The sequence below is a fragment of the Plecotus auritus genome (assembly GCF_963455305.1).
Source record: "Plecotus auritus genome assembly, chromosome: 11".
Classification (NCBI taxonomy): Eukaryota; Metazoa; Chordata; class Mammalia; order Chiroptera; family Vespertilionidae; genus Plecotus; species Plecotus auritus.
The window spans coordinates 12837110-12861792 of NC_137777.1; the positions used below are offsets into that span (position 1 = coordinate 12837110).

General features: G+C 37.3%; 1 protein-coding gene across 3 annotated transcripts in view; it reads left to right on the forward strand.

Annotated features, from left to right (window-relative positions):
- Positions 1-24683, forward strand: part of VPS13B (vacuolar protein sorting 13 homolog B) — a 635560-nt gene that overhangs the window by 361190 nt on the left and 249687 nt on the right. For all 3 annotated transcript variants that reach the window (XR_013959339.1, XM_080646974.1, XM_080646975.1), the window contains exons 31-33: positions 2932-3135; positions 12432-12558; positions 15903-16046. Coding sequence is in view for 2 of the 3 variants with exons in the window: in XM_080646974.1 (XP_080503100.1) it covers positions 2932-3135; positions 12432-12558; positions 15903-16046 (475 nt within the window). In the remaining variant the exon portion in view is untranslated. The remainder of the gene's footprint in view (positions 1-2931; positions 3136-12431; positions 12559-15902; positions 16047-24683) is intronic.

Genomic DNA, 24683 nt, shown 5'->3' on the forward strand with positions numbered 1-24683 from the left:
TTTTTTGGAGGGATTTTACAGCTTCTGATCATTGTTGCCAGGTTTGAGATGTGTTTAAAGTGAGACTTTAAATTGCTTTCAGCATTTTAGTTGTTTCAGAAGAAGGTTCATTCAGGGTTTCTAATATTCCATACTTTTGAAACAGTTGACCCTGAAAATATTAAAGAACATTTATCTTTATCGGTTTCATTATAGAGTTTCATAATTAGAAAAGTAGACTTCGTTATATCTTGGTGCCTTTTTATCTATGATTAGTTGATGGTTAGGTATACTATTAATTGAGAACTTTTAAAGATAATATACTTAAGGAATGCTCATAAAGTTTATAATGGACCTCTTAAGAATAGTTTAATTTTCAGGCATATATTTTATTTATCTCTATATTAGTCTTAATATTGAAATAACTCAAGCACAGAAAAGTTAATTTCTGTAAGCTTATGGCCATTGGAAAGTGAGACCCAAATTCACATGAATCTTTTGCTTACCCATTCTCTGCAACTGGCATTTAAATGGTTTCACAGTTAACTTTTAAGTTGGATTTATACACCCAAACACTATATATTTCTCTGAACTTCCAAATCAGCTTAAAAGGACAAATATATAACTTAATTTCAAAAGCAAATAAATAGAAAGAGAAAAACTCCCCAATCTTGATTCTTAAACAGTTTGAAAATTTTCAATTAGCATGGTTAGAAGTATCTGGCTATTGCTCAATATATAAACTATTTTTCCATTGGTAAGAAGAACCTGTGGAAAGTCATATTTTCCACAGATGGATGACGGGAGGAATATGGCCAAGACAAAATATGGGGAATTTGAAGCCTAAATGAAAACCACTGATGACACTCAGTGTTTTTGTGGTTGTAATCTTCTGATTATGCCATTTCTCCATGTGCCCAGGAAAACAGAAAGCCGGGTGTTAATGCTGGACTAGGTTGCTTTGTCGGTCTTTTATTATAGCACTAATTGGTGCTAATATAGCACTAATTGTATTTTCAAAAATACTTCTTTTTCCAAGGATTCTTAAAGTAGTTCACCTTCAAATATGTTTAAGAAATTTATTTACATTGTAAAAAGCACTGTCTAGATTAAAATAAGTAAATGCAAATTTTATATGGGGAAAACAATGTAGGAAAATAGGCTAGGCCACCAAGTGCCCAAGATAAGTTAGAATTTATGTGGAACTGAATCAAAAGTTTCCTGTTTAAAGACTGTGTGCTTTCTATGGCTGTGGACAGATTAGCTTCTTCACTTGAGATTTGTGAAGATTTGTGTCCGTTAAAATCACTGAATTGAAACAGCATTTATTGATTATGATATATTGGAGAAGACTGATGAATCATTGTGATGTTATTGCACTGCTTTATGTAGAGAGACCTTAGGAGCACAGACAGGGTTATGAGCCCTATTTGTAATGCAGTTATTGTGTTCATGTAAAACTTTAGGCCACTTTTCATTGCATGCCCATTTCCAGATTGTAATGTTTCTAAGTTAGAGCCAGGTTTGGCTGTTCCCTTAGGAATGAGGAAAATCCATCCATATTTGTTTCTCTAGTTCCTGCTCCGGCTTCTTGACCAATGCCTGTCTCTTTCCCTGTTACTTTATTGTACTCTCTCTGCTATCTCCCCACGTGATCTGCCTGCTCATTTAATTCAGTCTTCTCCCTGCTCTTCTCTTCCCTTGAATTTATTAGCCTCAGCCCTCATCCTGTTTGGCCCAATGCATGCCATCTCTACTCCTGAGCAACTGGCCTAGACACCATCTGTCTTAAATTTCAGTGATCAATATTTAACCAACTTCTGGGCATGGTCAGACCCATACTACGTACTTAGCCGAAGCATCGTCTTAATCATATTTTTACCTTCTTTCTGCAATTTTCACACTAGGATCCAACTTTCCCAGCCCCTCAATTAGTTTTATTAGTGTTCAATTGATGCAATTAATTTAATTATATTTTTTTCTAAACCTGCATTTGTAGGTTTTTAAAGTATGTATACTAGTAAAACTATTTTTATTCTCTATGTTATTTCAGGGTTCTTTTTACTGATTGACATTTTCTTGGAGACCAAATACTACTTTCCTTTAGATAACTCACTTAAAGTATTTGTGAGCCTACAAAATTAAACAGTTCGAAAACTCCCACAAAGTTAGGTTGATCTGGCTCCTAAACTTTCCCACCCTACCATACTGGCTTGCTATTTTCCTTCTAAAACCTCCATGAAAAATTTAACCATTTTCTTCCTCTAGTTTAGCTGTAAGCCACTGGTAATTTTATTTCTTTGCTGAGTATTGGGTCCAATAAGATCAAAGACCCACCTCTGTATGGGCCAGTCTCATCGTATTTCTACATCAGTAAACAGGGTAGTGTTCTTAACAATTTATCTATATGACAATTGGGTATATAATGTATCAAAGGCAAGAGGCAGGGAATGAAGTAGATTAACAAGGCTCTAAGACTCTTCCTAACAAGACATCAGAAGACCGAGGAAGGTACATGATAGCGTTGGAAAGGAGACTGGCTTTTGAGTAAGAAAACTTGTATTTAGGTGGCAGTTTTGTCACCTACTATCTGGGCAATTTTGGCTAAGTGAATCTCTCTGAATTACTTTCTCTTTAATAAAAATGGAAATAATAATAGAACCTCAGCATCTCCAGGATTACAATCGTGTGTGAAAGTTCTTAGGAAAAAAAGTACAGAGCTAGGAATAACTAACTCCTTATCAAGTAGGTTATAGTAAGTGATAGGTTTTTGGATACATTTTCAAGTCATAATTTGTGGTAACTTTTCAATACGTGCCTCGTAGATTTGATTAACCCAGTGTATTCATCAGTAACCCGAAGGGGAAAAAATAATGATAATACTATGTTAGTGAACAAAATAATCATAGAAAATTGGCATTACCTATTTACTTTTTTCCACTGCCTTTACAGAAGAGCCTTGAACTTAGGAATTCTTCGTGACCCTGGATCAGAAATTGAAGATAGACAATACCAAATAGACCTGCAGTCCATCAATATTGGTACTGCGCAGTGGGATCAACTGAAACCAGAGAAGGAAACTGGCACAGGAGGGGTGCTAACAGAGAGCGAGAGAAATTCTCAGAACCCCGCCCTGGAATGGAACATGGCCAGCAGGTAGGAAGTGCTGGAGAAACTTGCCGCACTTTGTATATTTCCTTGCCAGACCAGTTGGTGATATCATGTTGAGCATGCCCAACCTGAAGGTTTTAGTAGTATTGCTTCTGCATTGCATGACAAACATAAAATATATTTTGTAATTGAATTTCATGATTTTACTTGGAAATCTATTAGTCCTACTATTACACCATAATTATTGCAAATTTAAGATTGTGCTAGCATTTTTTTTAAACCTTGCTATTTGCTGAAAGGTTCCACTTCAGGCTAAGGTTACATTCACATTTTCCCTTGAAATCCATTGTATTCAAGGTCAGATTTTGTTTTAAGTTTCTGCTTTCTGCTTATAATAAGAGAAGTGGTTGCTTTGGCAGCACACATAATAATAAGAGGAGAAAAGCAAAAATGACACTGGTTGGTTATTTAAAGTTCATTTTAACCAGAGGCAGGTATGTTCACAGGAAAATGTAAAATGGAATTAGTCCTGAATGTAAGCTGTCAGATTTGTAGAGCCACTGCCATCTTACCTGGGCTATTCGAGGTTTTCATTAGTAGGACAGAATTGTTTGCTAGAAGGAAGGTACTGGTCATTAAAGATACTTTTATATTGTAAAAAGTATACATTATATGTTTTAAACAGTTTTTATGATGTAAGAAAGTGTTAGTTATTTTTCACTGTTTTTATTTTTAATTTATAAGATTCAATAACATCTGTTGCTGATAACATACCATGTTGATTTGTTAATTTAAAACACTGTGTGTAGACTTTGTTATATGCCTTTTGCAATGGTGATTGCTTTGGGTTTCTGTCCCTTTAACACCAAAACTATATTTATTCAAGTCTTGGCATTAATCCTATCTAATAAAAGAGTAATATGCAAATTAACCGCACCTTTGCTATGACCACAAGCCACGCCCACCAGCCAATCAGGAGTGGATATGCAAATAAACCCAACCAAGATGGCTGCGGCCACAGAGAGCAGGAGGGAGGCTTGGGTTTCCCCGGCAATGGAGGAAGCCAAGCTTTCCGCCTGCCCTTTCCAGCCCAGGCCTCCACTCCAGGCTACAAAGTTTCAATTATAGAAGATAAATAAATCCCAACAGAAATGGCGGCAGTCTCGGAGCTGGAGAGAGTAGGAGGCTAGGGTTGCCCCCGGCGATGGAGGAAGCCAAGCTTCTGCAGCCCTGGCCTGCTTTGGCCTCCACTTAAGGCTACAAAGTTTCAATTATAGAAGATAAATGAATCCCAACAGAAATGGCTGCCGCCACGGAGCTAGCAGAAGGCTTGGCTCCACTCAAGGCTACAAAGTTTCAATTGTAGAAGATAAATAAATCCCAGATACCAGGGCCTCCGCTTGGGTCGCTGGGGGGCGTGGCCGGCCTGCAAACAACCACAGGCCCTTCGCCCAAACTGCCCCACACCCCAAGGGAACCCCCACCCTGATCCGGGACACCCTTCAGGGCAAACCAGCTGGCCCCCACCCGTGCACTGGACCTCTATCCTATCTAATAAAAGAGTAATATGCAGATTGACCGTCTCTCCAACACACAAGATAGCTGCCCCCATGTGGATACAAGATGGCTGCCACAAGATGTCCAGCAGGGGAGGGCAGTTGAGAGGGACCAGGCCTGCAAGGGAGGGCAGTTGGGGGTGATCAAGCCTGCAGGGGAGGGCAGTTAGAAGTGACCAGGCCAGCAGAGGAGGGAAGTTGGGGGTGACCGGGCCTGCAGGGAAGGGCAGTTAGAGGCAAACAGGCTGGCAGGGGAGCAGTTAGGCATCAATCAGGCTGGCAGGGGTGTGGTTAGGGGGTGATCAGGCTGGCAGGCAGAAGCGGTTAGGGGCAATCAGGAAGGCAGGCAGGCGAGCAGTTGGGAGCCAGCAGTCCTGGATTGTAAGAGGGATGTCCGACTGCCCGTTTAGGAAACTGGCAGTCGTACATCCCTCGAGGGGTCCCAGATTGGAGAGGGTACAGGCTGGGCTGAGGGACACCCCCCCTCCCCCATGCACGAATTTCGTGCATCGGGCCTCCAATAATAGTATAACATCAATAATAGATTATATAATGCTTATCACTTTAGCTAATTTCACAATAATGATAGGGGTAAGAACTGTTTTCCCTAATTATGCATGGAGTAACTAAGGCCTAGACAAGATAAGTGATTTGCCTAAAACCAAATACTCCCTGATTGTCTATACCCTAAAAGGCTCCTCATTTTCAGGTGCCCACACTCTTTTCTATCATCATGTGCTCTATTCATAATGAACTTCTTTTAGCTTCCTTCAGACAGATCATCTCTTGCTTTTAGGCTTTTGTATGTGATCTTCTCTTTGCCAGGAACTCCCTTAACCCACCCTTTTCATTTGCCTCCTTTACTCTCAGAGCAGATGTCATGTTTTTCCAGGAAGTCTTCCCTGACCCCTAAGGAGAGAAGATTAGGTTCCCTTTTGTGGACTCTTACGGCATTTAGCATATTTCTAAGTAAGACAGTTATCTAATTGTCTAGGTCCCAAGGACAGAGATCATCACCATCCTTTCCATTGATTCATTCTTAACACTAAGTGCTTTCATGCTATAAAATGAATAATTATAGCCCTTCATTGACAAGTGATTAAGTGTGCCTCTAAGGAGGAATAAAAAATACTTGGGTAAAAAATCTCGCACAAATGACCCAGGTACATTCATGAGAGAGGTGCAATCATTGAGCCATCAGCAGGTGGCAGTCTGGAAGCTGGGGGAAAGCATGTGTTGATCCTGAAGAGAGGATCTTGGTGCATACCACACATCCAGCACACCAGTCCTGATCTCTAAACATCACTTGGTGTCCACCAGGATCAAGTTCCCTCATTCCTCCACTTCACTCAGTTTTCAGATTTAGATAGAACCAGCTTAAAAAACTTACAAGTCCTGCACACTACAACTCACATGCCCAGGTTGCGGGCTTAATCCCCCGGTAGGGTGTGTGCTGAAGGCAGCCAGTTCATGTTCTACTCTCAGATCCTTGTTTCTCTTTCTTCCTCTCCCTTCTTCTCTAAATAAAAAAACAAATAAATAAATATATATTTTAAAAAACTGCAATAATTATGAAATAAATATACATTTTTTTAAAGAGCTAGGAGTATGAAAATGTGGCATGTTTTATTTAACTCTGAATATCCCAATATATTGCCATGCTTGGTACATAATAGGTGCTTAATGAGGATTTGAGTGAGTTAATGAGACATTGAATGATTAGATGATTAAGTAGAACTAACAAATCAAATGATTGGATGGGTGTTCCTGATTAAGTAATTCTGATGAATGTGTCTTCAAATGAGATAATAAATTTTAGATCTGATATAGCTTAGTTCTGTTGATTAATCTTGACAGAAATATAAATGAAACCTTAATATAATTATATTTTTGTTTTTCAAAAAAAAGGTTAAAAGTATCAAAGGTAAAATTCAAAAGGTAGAAACGTTACCCGGTGAAGAATCATTTGTTCCCACCCCAGACCTATATGAAATATCAACCTTTACCGCACATTTTACTCATTCCTCCTGAGTACATTACTCACATTTTTACTTTAATAATAATGTATTTATATGTGTATGTTGGGGAGAGGAGAACAGGGAAGTTAAATATAAAAAATCATCATATTCTAAAATGTGTAGATCTTCTGCTTCCCAAATCTTAATTTTTCAGCTGAGGAATTAATCAGGATTCAGTCAGGTCAGGGGAACCACTGTAAGTATTTTAGCATAAAGATCTCGTTTAAACTTATCCAACTTTAAAAAGCTGAGAAGTAAGAGTCTAAAAGAGGAATAAGGCTGACCAGAGAAATGTCACACTGCCTAACCCTCTTGATCATGTGATGGTTAAACAATTTGTGGCTCCCAAGGGAATCTGAGAAGCCAGGCCTGACCAGTGTCTGCAGAGACCTCGGAGTGGTGGAGAAGTCCCTGGGAGGCTCTTGCCCCTGTGTCTGGCGTGAGCCTGCAGTTGCTGTTGGTCAGTAGGGCCAGTAGTCAGGAAAAAGAGCTCATTACAAAGCCAGGAAGAGTGGGGACAAGCTGGAACCTGTCAGCACCTCCGCATCGGAATCTCACTGCATTTAAAACAGCGTGACTTTAAGGGTATATTGGCTACCATTTCCTTTACACCTTCCAAATCTCATACAAATTTCGCTCTGAACTTTGAACCATTCTTATTAGCAACTTGTTACAGGATAAAACCACCACAAGAAGCTAAGTGAGGAGGTTTCTTGGCTTGTACAATAGCACTTCACATAGAGCTAAGTGTAGAACCCTGATTGCTTCCTCTTAGTAAAAATCAACTACTTTTCTTTTACTCAATGCTCTGACTCCTTACACTTAATGCTAAAGTTCACTGTTAATCACTTTTTTTCCACCTTTTTCTCTTAGCAACCATTTTTACTACATCTGGGCTGATTTTATAATCTGAGGAAATGAAGTGTTGAGAACTAAAACAACCTATACTGATGTCTGCCATATGCAGGTTACACATTCAAATCACTATTGCTGTTTCACATGGTGATTAGTCCTCTGGGTGTGTGGCAATGGGGGATGAAAAGTTTATTTTGTAATTTTGTGAAAATGCCCATAAGCCTTAATTCTCTAAATTAATGTTAATAGAATTTTCCTGCTTATATTATTTAAAGATTTAATTTGAATAAACTTAGTTATAACTATACTTAAAAAAATAAATCATGTAGTTTTTATCACAATACTTTTTATTTGTCCCTATCATACTACCTGTGTTTGATTTTCCTGGGTAATTTTTCTTTCAAACTTCATTGTCAGAGAAATAGTTACAGCATATTCATTTGTTTAAATATGATATGCAGGTATCAATTACATATACTACTCTGTAGGCCTTTCCTACCTCCCCCCTACATAGGATATTTTTAAATCATTGTTACTGTGTTTGCTTTTAGCAGGTTGAATTTGAACTTGACACATTCCTAAAATCAATCATCCTATGCTTCACAGGATTGATAACATTGGACTTGTGTTGACATTAAAGTCCCTGAAGCATATATTGTTGGCTTAATTCTGAGAGATTGTGACTATTTCATCTGTCTTTGACCTCTTATTTTTATTTTTTGAAGTAAAGTTATTACCCAAATTTTCACAGGAGCCCTTGCCTATTTGATTTGTGATTAATCATGTATGAACTCCTTCCAGAATTGTACCTTAAATCATTAACAGGAATGTGGCATTAAAAGCATTTTCTTTGTTCTTACTGTTCAACCTGAAAACCATCACTGTTTTTTTCTTCTCTTTTCAAAATAATTTATTGATTGATTTTATAGAGAGAAAGAAGAGGGGGGGGGGAGAGAGAGAGAGAGAGAGAGAGAGAGAGAGAGAGAGAGATTTGCTGTTCCACTTATTTATGCATTCATGTATATGCCCTGACTAGGGATCTAACCTGCCCACAACCTTGATGTAATCGGGAGGACACTCGAACCAACTGAGCTACCTAGCCTGGGCCAAACCATCACTTTTGTCTTATTAATTTGTGAAAATATCAAGCTAATACCTAAGCAGAATTATATAAGTAGTCTAAGTCCCATACCTCATTGATTAAAGACCTGCTTGAATTGTATTTTTTTAAGAGAGATTTTTATTTATTTATTTATTTATTTATTTTTGCTTTCAAATGTACTGTTTGTTATTTTTAATTCTGTATTTTTGGTGTAATATGTTGGAAGCCTTAGTAACGTTTTTCCTAGTCTTTTATATTATGTGATTTTTGAAGTATGGTTCTTAAACTGCTTGAATATTACCCATAAAGTCAGACCCAAATGTATGGAAGGTGGGCAGAAGAACCTTAATGTAAATATGCTGAGCCCAAATAAAAAGACCACTGACTTCCTAAACACGTATTTTCATGAGTGCATGTGGCTTTTCATTATGCCTTCTTGATTAGTAACACTTTCAGAAACCATACTTTTCCTTATTTGCAATCTACTTCTCCCAAAGCTTAACAGAATGGCTTTTGTTAACACATATGATTACTTCTTGTTATTTGATTTGCACCTTATGATTGTCAATGTTTTTGGTCCTCAAAGAGGGTTTTATAAGTTTCTATGGGCTTAACCCTCTATGTTAGATGATAGTACAAACCACTGTACTATTTCTTTATTTCTATGGACAGTGTAAAGATATATTAAGTCATTGTCATATTAGAGTATATCAAAGAAATATTTCTTTCGAATCTCTTCTCTAGCTTATTTTAATATATTTTATCATACGTGAGTAGCTGTTTCAGCAAATGTGTCTAATTGTGGATTTTATGATATTTATCTGAACCAGGAATCATTGTGCTTACTAAATCTGTGTATCCTTATATTTCATCAGTTCTGAAAAATTCTCAGTCATTATTTCTTTAATATTATTGCTTTTTCTTTCTTTCTGTTCTCCATTTTGGAAAGGCAATTAAATATGTCAGACTTGGCTCTTTACTAGTAACTTTTATTTTAAACTTCCCATTTTAAAATTTACTTTATTAAATTCCTGGAGTTTTCTCAAATCTAAATGGTAGTTCACCAATTTTTCTTAAATCTAAAGAACTTTTTATTCTTCTATTATATATTTAATTTTAATAACTATATTTTTCTACTTAGTTGTTTTTCAAATCAGTTTTGCCTTTTTTAATCATGTTTTTATTCCATCCTATATATCTTTAATAGTTTTAAACAAATTGATTTTATTGTTCCTATGTGGTAATTACATTATCAGAAGTTCTCAATGAATTTGATGATGGGGTTAACTTCTTCTCTTACTAATAAGGAATAATTTTTTGTGGGGCATATACAATAATCTGTGATTAGGAGTTTATCTTCAGTGGTCTTTGTCCCTGAGAACCCTTTTTGTCAGTTTGAGAAAATGATTTCCAGAGAGGCTTTGCATCTGTTTCTGATAGATGTCCAGGGTTATCAAAGGTCTGTTGCCACTTTTATATAAGTCACTCAGAAAAGGTATTTTTGGACCAACATGGGTAATATAAGAGCTATGAAACATACTTGAAGGATTAACCATTATTTCTTATATTTTCTATGGAGATCTCTGTTTTTTCAACAAGTTCTCTTGCCAAGCGAGGCAAACTTCCTCATTCTTCCCCATTTCTGATGGTAGATACTTTTCTGGCCCTTAAGGGCCCCAGATGCAGATAGCCAGCTCATTTCAAAATCCTGCCTATCAGGGATGTGAGAATGGCCTGAGGTCAAAATGGCCATTAAAAATCTATTTCCTTGATTTACGGAGAGTGGCTAAGACCTTGAAGTCATTAATAATGTCAGTATTTGAGTTTTGCTTCTCTCTTTTGTTATTTCAAGCCCTAGACTATTATCTAGTAAAATGGTGGTAGAATTTAATTCTTGTTGTAGTTATTTTTGTGTTGCTTTTTTCATTAAAATTCATCCTTGAACATATTTGAATCTAAAAAAAAAAAGATTTTTAAAATGTGTATTATTACCTGAAATACTGAACAGAGAATAACACAAAAGTTAGCACTGTATACCAGAAAAGTTATAGTTTTATAGGACTTCTGACTTTTTTAAGCTTTTCTTTTTATTTCCAAGGTCATAGGTCTTTCAAAGGTTGTATAATTGATTTAATTCATCATATAATGGAGAAAAAGTTATGATACAGAAAAGTGCTTTTTTTCATTAGTACTTTAGGTAATGTTTGCTTTTATTTGGATTCTTGCCATATTTCCCACTTTAAGGTATTTTTAATAAAAGGTGTATATTAGCACTCCCCTATGAGAGTACATCACATGGTACATGTTTCTCACATTGATCACTTTATGGAATTTGAGCTATTAGGCTATAATGATGGTGCCTCTCAGGATCTCAACCTTTTCCCTGTATTCACAGATTTTAATACTTCTTCCTGTTACCCTTTATTCACCAGATCTCTTAACTCTTTAAAATTGACTTTCTTAAAATCCAATACTTATGTGCCACAGAACCAGATGATCCAATTTTATTTTCTGGCAGACACCATACAAAGCTCTGCCCATTGCGAAATTCAACAAGAGATACTAGTACCCTCCAGACTCCGCTGGAAAAGCAAGTAGAAAGACTTGAGATTTCTCTCGGCTTTTTCATGAGATAACATGTCAGTCACTTATCTCAACTTTATCATTTTATAATATAAAGGAATAATAGGAACGCATTTATGAGGAATATAAATTAATGGTTCCTTGGAACTTCGGGGGCATGGCTTACTAGTAAAACAATATTGTATTATTTCATAAAGTGGAAACTAAGAATGTGAATAGTAGATCTGAAGATCTGTACTAGCACAAGCTTTGGTTTCTCAATAAGGCTTTCTAATTTCATCTTTTACCACGTTTGCAATATTTCCTTTGAAATTATTAGCAATTTTTAATGTGGAGTAGAAATATCATACTAAATAACTGATTAAAAGTGAAAATGTATAAAGAAGAATTAAAACAGAGGCCAAGTACTGCTCTGGTATCAAGTTGCCTCCCATGCCCAACTGTGTAATCACTGTTCCTGAACCTCCTTCCTTAGAGGGAATATGGGGCTAATAATGCTCCTTACTCTACATACAGTTTCTTTATGAAGCAGCATTTAGTACCAAAGTAAGAAGTGCCATTCCACAAGCTTTAAAGGCAGCAATAATCAATGAACAGAGGATTCTTAGACCTTAAAAAAAAGAGGTCAAAGATTAGGATATACTTAGGAACCTAGTGAGATTGTTAAGAGGACAGCTGTCAACTAGAAGGTCAGTAATGTAAAATATAGGATATTAAAAATTATCACAAAACAGTGAGGTTATTGGTAACAAAAAAGATAGTAAGCTATTTGTAAAAATAAGAGGAATTAGAAACAAAGTAATTTTTTGAAAAGTATTAGGATGAAACTAATATGAAATTACTACATCTGAATATCTCAGTGATTTTTATATCCTTTATAAATCTGAAGTTAAGTACTGAAGTTAAAGTACTATGAATATAAATATAGCCCTAGCTGGTTTGGCTCAGTGGATAGAGCATCGGCCTGCCTACTGAAAAGTCCCAGGTTCGATTCCGGTCAAGGGCACATGCCTGAGTTGTGGGCTTGATCCCCAGTAGGGGACTTGCAGGAGGCAGCCGATCCATGATTCTCTCATGGATGTTTCTATCTCTCTCCCCCTCTTGCTTCCTCTCCAAAATAATGTGATTTTGTCATACATGTTGTAGTTCAAAGACTTGTACAAATTTAATGAAACTTATTCTTGAAAAATAATGCAATGGCTAACAATTCTGTTCTTTATTTTTTAGCATACGGCGACATCAAGAAAGAAGAGCAATCATGACTCCCATTTTAACAGATTTTTCTGTACGAATAACTGGAGCACCTGCCATCATTTTCACCAAAATAATACCTCCAGAAAATATGCACACTGAGGTTAGAGCATAATTTAGGTCTCATTTTAGTCTGAATAATGGAGCAGTTCCTCTTTGTATGTTAGGGGTTTTCATATTTTCAAAGCACAGAATATCAAATTAGCTTATTAATAAGTTACTGTTGCAGCTATTATTGAGCACTTTCTAGTACTGTTCACTTATTGCTTTTACGTAATAATTCGTTCAATCCTCATCTACACTAATAAAAGAGAAACATGCAAATTGACTGTACCTCCACTACGCCCGCAAGCCATGCCCACCAGCCAATCAGGAGTGAGTATGCAAATTAACCCAACCAAGATGGCTGCGGCCACAGAGCGAGTAGGAGGCTTGGTTTTCCCTGGCAATAGAGGAAGCCAAGCTTCCCGCTCGCCCTGGCCTCTGCTCAAGGCTACAAAGTTTCAATGATAGAAGATAAATAAATCCCAACAAAAATGGTGGCAGCCACGGAGCTGGAGAGAGCAGGAGGCTTGGGTTGCCCCCAGCAATGGAGGAAGCCAAGCTTCCTGCCTGCTTTGGCCTCCACTTAAGGCTACAAAGTTTCAATTATAGAAGATAGATAAATCCCAGATACCAGGTCCTCCGCTTGGGTCACCAGGGTGCGTGGCCGGCCTGCAAACCACTACAGGCCCCTCGCCCAGGCCACCCCACGCCCCAGGTGAACCCCCACCCTGATCCGGAACATCCTTCAGGGCAAACCAGCTGGACCCCACCCATGCACCAGGCCTCTATCCTATCTAATAAAAGAGTAATATGCAAATTGACCATCACTCCAACACACAAGATGGCTGCCCCCATGTGGACAGTAGATGGCCGCCACAAGATGGCCAGCAGGGGAGGGCAGTTGGGAGGGACCAGGCCTGCTAAGGAGGGCAGTTGGGGGTGATTAAGCCTGCAGGGGAGGGCAGTTAGGGGTGACCAGGCCAGCAGAGGAGGGAAGTTGGGGGCAACCAGGCCTGCAGGGAAGGGCAGTTGGGGGGGACCCAGGCCTGCAGGGAAAGGTAGTTGGGGGAGACCAGGCCTACAGCGGAGGGCAGTTAGGGGCAATCAGGCTGGCGGGGAGCAGTTAGGCATCAATCAGGCTGGCAGGGGAGTGGTTAGGGGGTGATCAGGCTGGCAGGCAGAAGTGGTTAGGGGCAATCAGGAAGGCAGGCAGGTGAGCATTTGGGAGCCAGCAGTCCTAGATTGTGAGAGGGATGTCTGACTGCCCGTTTAGGCCCGATCTTACCGGGATCAGGCCTAAATGGGCAATCGGACATACCTTGAGGGTTCCCAGATTGGAGAGGGTGCAGGCTGGGCTGAGGGACAACCTCCCTCCCACCCCCCCATGCACGAATTTCGTGCACCGGCCCTCTAGTAATAATTATATTTGCTTCCCCTATTGTCCTCACTTTACAGATGGGAAAACTTAAGCATTATTTACAATAGCCAAATTATGGAAGCAGCCTAAATGTCCATCAGTAGACAGGTGGATAAATGAGCTGTAGTACATTTACACAATGGAATACTATGCAGCAATAAAAAAGAAGGATCTCTTACCCTTTGAGACAGCATGGAGAGACCTGGATAGTATTATGTTAAGTGAAATAAATCAGTTAGAAAAAGACAAATACTGTATGATTTCACTAACATGTGGAATCTGAAGAACAAAATAAATGAACAAAATTTAAACAGATTTGATATATACAGAGAACTGATGGTTGCCAGAGGGAAGATGGTTGAGGTACTGGGTAAAAAAGGTTAATGGATTAAGAACTACAAATTGGTAGTACAAAATAGTCACGGGGATATAAAGTACAGGGAATATGGTCAATATAACTATAATATTGACTATATGTGGTACCAGGTGCATACTGGAAATATTGTGAAGTATAAAATTATCCGACTACTGTGCAGTATGCCTAAAACTAATACAAAATAATATTGAATGTAAACCATAAAAAATACAACACAAGGTTCTTCATAGAAATTTGTTATACTGAAAACTTCATAAATTTTTCGATAACTTAAAAGCAGTTATTATGAAAAGTTCAGAGAAATTAGATACAAATTAAATATAGTAATTCAAGCTACTATAACTTTCCACTTTCCCTGAATTTTTTATAAACAATATTTTGTATATGTTATCTTATTTGATATTTATAATAGCCCTATATGGAAAGTTAGGTTAGATATAGTGTCTTATTTATCCACAGAAGTTATATAAAAATTATACCTAATATTTTACAGTTATTTAGTAACACAATTGCTTTAAAATACATGAATATATTCTTTTTCATCATTACCTGAGGAATAAAATAAGAATTCTAACTATAATGAATAAACACAAGGTACTTGTAGGGAAAAGGTTTTTAAACAACAACAACAAAAAAGGGATAATCATTTTTGACATGCTGTTCTTTATGACTTTATTGAAACCTGCTCTAAGCTGTTTAGTTTGTATTTGGACCAGTCATAAGTCTCCTTAAATCCATTCCCTTGGATGACACTAATATGGAGAAGGTTTGTGGATGTTTCCAAGCTTTTGAACATTGTCCACATGCACTTCATGACCAGAGGCAGGACTTCTGCTTGTTAAAGGAAGCTTCTGGGTCATTGTTCATTTCTGTTTTCCTTCTCTGAATGGTTTCCCAACAAAGAATGTTCAAATGACTCAGTTATGCAGAGCAGCACCAGTCAAGTAGTGGACATCTACCTAACGCTGCCAAGATTTTAGCAGTTTGAAGTTAAATTAATTAGGCTAGCTGTTTTTGGCTTCAGCGCTGTGTTTTGTTATAAATCATTTGGAATGTATCCTTTGGAGAGTACTCAGACCATACCACTTGTGATTGTAATTGCCTGCCTACAATTGCCTGTTTACATCTGTCTGCTCAGCCAGATTGTAACCTCCTCAAGAGCAGGTTGCCCCTCAAGGTCATCCTTATTCTTTGTGATATTCCTACCACTCCAGTATAGTGCGTGTTAATTAGGAGGTGCTGAGTAAATATTTGTTGGTTTAAATGAATGAACAAGACTATGCTAACGTCCCCCATCATCACTTATTGAAACAATGTGATATAAAAATGCCAAATGTATATGAAATAGTGAAAAATTCTTACTTAGTTTGTTGTGCTATAACAAGCAAACAGCCTGATGCATAGCAGGCCATTATAAATGTTTATTAAATTAATCCATTAAACTGTGTCGAGTGGCTGGGCTTACCATTTCTGCTATTCTCATTAACAAATGAACTTGGGTCCAATGAGAATTCATCAATGTAGAAAAGGTCAAATAAGTAAGAATGATGAATTATCATCTAATGGCTATCATGTTTCTTTATCTGTATTCAACCTTTTTTTCCTTCAGGAGATTTTAGTGTGTGGCCATTCCTTGGAAGTGAATATAACCACAAACCTGGATTTCTTCCTGAGTGTGGCTCAAGTTCAACTCTTACATCAGTTAATAGTAGCAAATATGACTGGACTGGAACCATCAAGCAAGGCCACAGAGGTAACTATTACCTGATTTTGATTAGGTCTACTGCATTTGTGCCAACTTTGCATTCATAATAGGAAAACTAAATTAAATGCTTTCTGCTAATTATTCTGTACTTAATTTTATTCAAAAGGTGGTCATAAATCATTTTGGATTGGTATTCTTTACTTTTGAAATTTGTTTGGTCTCCTTTCCTATAATTTATCATGCATCTTTGCAAAATTGCTGTGGCCTAGCTTCAGAAAAGCCTCTGTTAAAAACATGATTTTATTACCCTGTTGCAGTTTTTAAAGTACAATGCAAGAAACCTTGGTGTAGTTTTTTCCTTACTCAGATACATTAAAGGGATATGGCCTCTTTTGGAAGTGAACTATGTAGGAGTACTATGGGAATATCTTCAATAAATAACTTCTACAGTGTTCGTTTCCCAGGCTCAGTGAAGAATGGACACAATCATAAAAGTTGAATGTCTGCCTAGAATGTTAATTCTGATCTGGTGTTCATTGGAAGCCTGCATTGTAACCACAAAGCATGTCCCATGAAACAAAGAAAGCTGCTTGTTAGATGCTTCTCAAGATATGCTTTCTTTGCTTTTGTTTCCATACTTCTGTGATCATATCTGTGCTTAGAGTAAATCGTCTATAAAAACGCAAGTGAAGAAACTGTTTATCTATGAAAAAGTCATTCTTTGGTCGGGAGTTATGCACAAGGCTCTAAATTCTATTTATTCAGGAGGGAGTGAAGGAAAAGGTATTCACTGGAAGCCACTTGATGCTAGGCAGTGTGCCAAGTGTTTTCATGTGCGTGGACTCGTGTATCTTCAAGCATGTTATCCCAGCCACCCTCTGAGGGAGAGGGGCCACTAGCACCATTTTACAGATTGGCATGTTGGGGCTCAGAGGCAGTGCGTAGCCTACTGATGTCACACATATGGCAGTGAGCGTTGGATCTGAGATTTTATTTAGGTCTTTTAAGTCTGTGCTCTTTCCATTCTGCCGCAGTTCTTGTACTATAATTGTGACATTCGTTTCTCAATCTTCTTTATTAAAATTTTTTTTAAATGATAAAGCTTTTAACTTTCATAGATGGATATTCTCCGACTAGATCATTTTTTTACCACCTGTGATTTTTATTTGCTTATTATCTTTTTAAACAAGTCTATACAGCTACATATATTCTCCTGAACATTGACTTTTTTTTCAACATATGTTAGACAGTCCATAAGGACATAATAGTATGACATAAAAGTAAGTAAAGCAGAAAATATTTCCCCATGGCATTTCTTTTTTTTTTTAATATATTTTATTGATTTTTTACAGAGAGGAAGGGAGAGGGATAGAGAGTTAGAAACATCGATGAGAGAGAGACATCGATCAGCTGCCTCCTGCACACCCCCCACTGGGGATGTGCCCGCAACCAAGGTACATGCCCTTGACCGGAATCGAACCCAGGACCCTTCAGTCCGCAGGCCGACGCTCTATCCACTGAGCCAAACCGGTTTCGGCTCCCCATGGCATTTTTGATGAAGTCTTGAAGCAAGCTGGCTAGGAAATAGTATTTTACATTCTGTTAATTTCTGATGTGCTTAAGGAATTTACACAACCTAGCAAATTGATTCTTAACTATTTATCTATCTAATTCTAATGCATACTATTAGTAGTATCTAATTTCAGTATAAAGGGATACTCAGAGTTAGATTAGTAACAACCCTTAGCTGAATGTTACGTGGTCCCTCATAGTTCATAAATGAACTAGGTATTGTTTTTGCTGCTTTAAAAATGTGTCTATGGTCCTTTGTTCCTTCTTGGAGATATGGAGATAATGTTAAAAGTTCAGACAATACACTGAAATACAATACAGACAGTACACTGAAAAGTGGTTGAGATAGTAAATTCTACTTTATATGTATTTTACCACAATTTAAAAGAAAAAAAGTATAGGCTTTAATGAAGAGAACAATTGGTCCTGTCCCCAGCCTCAGTGGGATATGTCTGTGAAAATTTTAGTATGAAAAAAGACCTTCAGTCTGGCCCGTGCGGCTCAGTGGTCAAGCATCAACCTGTGAACCAGGAGGACACAATTGGATTCCTGGTCAGGGCACATGCCCTAGTTGCCTGAGTGATCACCAGTAGGGGGTGTGCAGGAGACAGCTGATCTGTGATTCTCTCCCATCGTTGTTTTTTTCTCTCTCTCCCTCTCCCTTCCTCTCTTTGAAATCAATTTTTTTAAAAAAGAAGACCTTCAGTGAAATAGAAGAATATTTTTCTATTCATAAATCATTTAGCACAACCCACCTCCGGTAAAGAACATAAAGATGTTTTTGTTACATAGAATACAATGTATTTTGAAAGACCTGGTGACTTTTAAAACAACCACACCACTCTAATTTAAAAAAATTCTTTTTGAGCCCGGGCTGGGTTGCTTAGTGGGTTGGAGCATCACCCTGTGCACCAAAAGGTAATGGGTTTAATTTCCGGTCAGGGCACATACCCAGATTGCAGGTTTCATCCACCATGGGGTGCATGCAGGAGGCGGCCAAATGATGTTTTTCTCTCCCATTGATGTTTCTCTCTCTCTCCCCCTCTTCCGTCCTCTCTCTCTAAAATCAATGAAAACATATCCTCGGGTGAGGATTTAAAGAAATCTTTTTGAGAGTTAAAGAAATAGGAAAATCAGTATATCTGTGTTACTGGGGAAGTGGAGGAAGAAGTACCTGTTTGTTAAAAATGTGTACCATGACATTGTGAACATCTATTATTTCATAAAAATGATGAATTAATCCTGGAAATCCCATTGATCAGGACTATAGAAAGAACCCTGTGAATTACAGGCAAGTAAATGTCACATCTCTTCTAAGCTCACCAACTGATGGATGGTGTTAATATTTTTAGACAATCTTTGATAAACTTTTATTTGAAAGATTAATTTTAAAATGTATTCAAGAATGTGGCAGAGGGATTTTTGTTAGTAGAGTAAACATTCCAAACTTTAAACAAAGGGGAAGAAAGATGGACAAATTTTTGGAAATAGAAGTAAAAACATTGGAACAATCTGAGGATTATTGCTAGGAGCAAACTTACGATGAAATTTTCATGTACTTAGCTAAAAGAGGAAGTACTTTAGGTAATAAATGACCAGCTGGTGGTTTAGGGAAATTGCCTCCAACATTGATCAAAATTTTTCCAATACTTTTGCTCTGAAAAATGTACTTTATATGGGTAAGGCTGTGGTGACTGGTACACTTGGTTTACCCTTTCTACGATGCTTTTCCTTCTTCCAGCACGGTTTTGGTCCCATAAAGGCCCAGTTATATAAAAGTGGTTATCAATTATATAATCATAAATTTATGCAGTAAGAATAAACAAGGGAGAGAGTTTAGTTACATGCACCAGTAAATGTCAGGAAATATTTGAAAGAGAATGTGAATAAACAAAGAGTTAAAGGTCTTAATTTGTTGACACAGTTCTAGTCAGTGAAATATAAAGTATTCTACAGATTTCTGGGAAAGTCTTGACTTTCTTCCTTTTCCTTGTTGGAATAATGACAAGGGAAGTGACCAGGCCCTTGTTACCATGGGATTACAAACATGAGGATAAAAGCCATACACCAAAAATAGCAAAATGAGCAGATAAAATGATCCTGAGATGTGAGTGACATCACGGAGCCTCTGCAATCGGCCCTGGACTTTAAGTTATGAGAAGAAAATAAATAAATGGTTAAGCTACTAACATTTGGCTTTCTGTTACTTGAGGCCAAACTCCATCCTCACTGATACAGATACTTTCACAGTATTTAAGTTGGAAATGATAAAACCCTGGGAAAGTGCTGAGCACACCATAGAATTGGACACTGAGTGCATACTTGCATTATGAATTAATAAATGGATTGCTTAATTTATAGGTATTTCTATTTCTGTTCATTAAAATAGAAAAGATAAGATGTATATGACATACACTTCAAAATAAATGGAAGAAATTGATGCTTTGCTGTATCTTTCACGGAGACAGGCAGGTACATAAGTGCTAGGCTGAAATGTGGAGGTAAGCAGGAACCCAGAGGAGTTGTGGTTAACTAGCTAGAGAACAACTTCAGCAGGTGGTTCTCTTCAAAGCTCAGATCCATTTTAGGCTGACCTCTCAGGTGAACTCACACACTGATAGTAGGTATATCTTGAGACATAAATAACATAGTTACATTTTCCTCTATTCTCATATAAAAGAATATATTACATTCAGTATAGTATCAGATTAAGCATTTCAGTTAGGACTTGAAATAACTGTAGCATATGATATCACACATTGTTTCCTATAATTTCTTTTAAAAAATACAATTTTAAAATTGACTAAAGAGGGGGTGAGAGGACTAAGATTGCCCTGAGTTATGTTTATTTGGCTGTAGTAATTACTCTCTTATTCCTGAATCGCAAGTAATCATCTTATTAAGCCTACTTACAGAGGTAAGTAGGAGTAACACATGCTCATTTTCAAATCAACGTTTTAGAGTAAATAAAACTTTTGTAGCAAAATAGAAACCATATTTTAGGGGCAGAGAATGGAACCACATCATTGGGGATCTGAAGGTGGGGGTTCTTTGATCCACACACTACATATCCTGTAGAAGAATGAGAACAATTTATAACACTAATTGAGCATTTCTTCCTTTGCCTTTTCTCCTTCCTGCTCTTCCTCCTCCTCCTTCTCCTCCTCCATGTAACCACTTGGTTTTAGGCATTTCCTTAGCTTTCCTTTCCTTTCAGTCTCTGGTAATGACTCACTTGGTATCCTGCCCCAAGCATGCTTGATACCTCTTTTTATACTCTCTTTTTGATAGCTAAAAATTATGTTTTTAAGCAAAATTTTATTTACAAGAAGTTTATTTTATCCATCATAAAATCTGCAGTACTTGGTCAGTGTTTCTTAAAATTTCTAAAGTAATGGATATTTCCACCAAAGTAAGGTTTATTTCCCCAGACTTTCTGCTATTATTTATTGTATTTGGCTTCTCTACAATCATCCAAAGAATTACGAACTCCATGAAGCACTCACTATGTCCTGCTGTCAATGAAACATGGTAAAGTTACATTTTTTAAAAATGCAAGCAGGTCAGAGCAGGTACATCTTCATTTCCAGTCAGCCCCTGTCCTTTCAGGACTACTGTCTCTTCTCATCTCTTCTTCTCCCCAAGTCTCCTTCATCTGTTCTTCTCTGTTTGTTTATTTTTTTATTGCAATTGCTTTATTAACTCCAAAGAATGTCAAAATGACACAGTGAACTTAGGTATAATCTTATAAATGTTCAATTTGCCAGCCTTATTAACACATTTTTGTAGGTCTACTTGTGACACTCAAGCACACTTTGGCACAGAGTTCTTTATTGTCATCAATTTCTTGTCATGCTTCTCTTTTGCAGTGACTCATATCCACAGTATGTGGTTTTTGTAAAAAAAAAAAAAAAAAAAAAAAAAAACTAACAAAAAAATAAAAAATAAACTTTATCTTTGACAACACCCCAAAAGAAATCCATTGGGGTGAGGTAGTAGTGATTTTGGTGGCCATCCAATGGCCCTGGTCGACCTATTAACCTGTTGGATAATTGTTCATAAAGAAACTAGCACATTTTTATGGTGTAGTGTAGGGGCGCTCCATCTTATAGAGAGAAGAAGTCATCATTATCATGCTGTCTCTGTAATTGTGGTGAAACAGTGTCCCTCAACATGTTAAGATATCGGTCATGTGTAACAGTTTGTGTGGAAAAAATAGGTCCAGGTACTGCTTTACAAAAAAACCCACCCAAACTGTAATCCCAGCTGCTTCAGCTGTCCTTCTATCGTTACATGGGGATTTTCTCTTGAGTAGTAGACACAGTTGTGTCAATTTACAGCACCTCGAAGTTTAAAATGACCTTTGTTGGACCACATAATTTTATCAGTGATGCCATTGCCTTGTCTTTCTTTATTCAGTACCACTTTGCAGAATTATAAGCTGTGATCTGGGTCATCCTCTGAAAACCAATCCATGAAGCAATCTTGGCCAATACATTTTCAAACCTAAATGTTGCATAACGTAACTCAAAAGATCTACAGAAAATGCATAACTCAATAGAAGTTCTTTGTTTTGCTTTGGGGAGTGGGGGCACTCTTCGTAAATACGTGGCTCACTAACATTTCGTTTTCCTGGGTGGTAATATTGACCGGTCAACCACTTCATGGACTATTATAGATGGACCCATTTTCATCAAATTTATTGCATATTCTAAAAATTGATGGTCTCTTTAGTGAAGGTGTATAAAATTCTTCAGGCCATTTCTGTCAAACCTTTTCGGCATTCTCTGTCTTCCAGCAATGTTTAAGTATCCACTTTCATTGGTCAATGGTTAAATTACTAGCCATCATTACCTTCTGGTCTTCATCTTTCAGAAGGAACTGAGCAAGGGAAATCAAAGTACCCTATCCCCAGTAGAAATAGTGAATCCAGCAAGGAATCAAGGAAGGAATAAAGTACGGGAGCTGGAATACTGAGCAAAGGTCTGCAACTCACCGAATCAGCCTTATACTGTACTATGTTTATAGTTCATCCTGTTCATGCTAAGTCATAAGTCTTCTCTCTGACCTTGAACTCTCTCTTCAGTAACTGCTCCTTGCTCACATATTTTTCTTAAATTTCTAGTGCTGTCTTTTAATACCATATTCCTTGTGACCTACAAAAATTGTATGTAAGGAGGAAAGCTCTAGGAAATTAGGTTATAATGAATTCCTTATTATCTTTTTGAATAAAAATATAGTAAATGATCTGGCTGTCCAAAATAACTGAGGGTCCAGGGTTTGCTTGCTTTTCTATCTGATAAGCAAACCTCTGGGCTTTCAGTGCTACTGCATAAAAGAATCAACTTTTCAAAAATATTAATGTCAGAACCATGGGAATTTATATAATTCTCATCTAAGATCTCACACATTTTTAAATTGCTTATTTCTAGAACTTTGGCTCTTCATCAAAGATTTTCTGCAGCAAATGACTGAAAATCCTCTCACAGAGCATAGAGGCATATAAAATCAACACCAAAGCCTAAACCTAGTAGTCTTCCTTCTACCTTTTTAAGATTGCTGGTACTTGGCATATGTGCCCTAGATACTTTCTATCTTTCTTTCTAAAAATTGGCCCATTCAGTAATGCACCTTTGGAAGACACAGAAGTCTACTGGCAATAGTGATTTCCAATCATGTCACAGTGTCTGTTACTGAGGGAACTACCCAGAATCTGTAACTCTAGTAACACGGGGTGCTCCCTATGGGCCAGATGGTATAAGTGTTTTATGGAACTAAACTTTTTAGTCCTTATAATAACCCTTTGAGTTGGGGGCTTTTTTCCTCATATTGCACAGATATAGAAACAGGTTTCCCAAAAGTCCCATAACTTACCCAAGGTTACATAGCTAATAAGTATCAAAATGAGGCTCCATTCCCCACCAATAATGTATTGATTAAAAGAGCTATTGGCGGTAGTTCTGTGATCTAACTGGTATGGATGTGTTTTTTTATAGGCAGAATTAAACAATAATAATATAATTAATAGTCAAATAAATATAATAGTTCTCATAAATATAATTGTTCTTTTATTGTGTTGCATTGGTAAGCCATTGAGGTATCTAAAATGGGTGGGGAACATTTGGCCTGTGGACCGTATAAGGCCCAGGAAATCATTTGGTCTGGCCCTGCCAAGGCATTAGGGATGAGTTAATTTAATGTTTGACCAAATATAGCAGGCTAATTTTTAAGTTGGTAATTTTGAATGGCCCACAAATGATGCTATAAATATCCAAATGGCCCTTTGCAGAAAAAAGGTTCCCCACCCCTGATCTAAAACAAGAGCGTGATATGATCAGATTCACATTTGGAATAGGGGCAAATCATTAGGTAGAAAGAACCCTGGAAGCTCTAGCAGTAAGATCCAGAAAATGAGAGCCTGAACTGAAGCATTATTTTAGAGAAGAAGAGGAAGAAAACCAATAATGAGCTAACTCTGCATTGGCTGAGAGGATGTATATAAGGAAAGCCCTAGGAATATAGATTATACATAATTCATTATTATTCTTTCTGCATAAGTATATAATAAATGAACTGGTTCATGGCTGCATGAGTTGAAGCAAAGATAGTGCTCCAGACCATTATTTCCCCGGTTGTTTTAAGTGAGTGGCAAAGGGCCAGGACTCTCCTGCCACAGTTTGTTTGGTTATAGGCTTCAGCTATTACTGCATCCGAAGGCCACAGAATGGGTCTTCCTTGTACCTTCTTGAACTCTTGAGCAGCTCAGTATTTCATTGATGCCCCCAAATAAAAAATGTTGTCTGGTCTGTTGTCTTTTTACGAGTTGAAGACAGGATTATTATTTATTTGTTTATTGAAAAGACAAAGATATTTAAATGTCACTGGGAAGGATTCATTTGTAAGAGAGGCTGGAGTATATGTGCTGAGAAGGAAAAATAAAGTGTGTAACTTTCCTAAACTAGTGAGAAAATAATATCCATGAATAAAAGTAGAGGGCTTGACATTAGGACAAATGATACCTTTTCTAATGTATTAGAAGGGAAAATAAGAGGATGGTCACAGATCTAAATAATGCAAGAGTTTAGTAATAGGGAGTTGAGGGGGTATCTATTT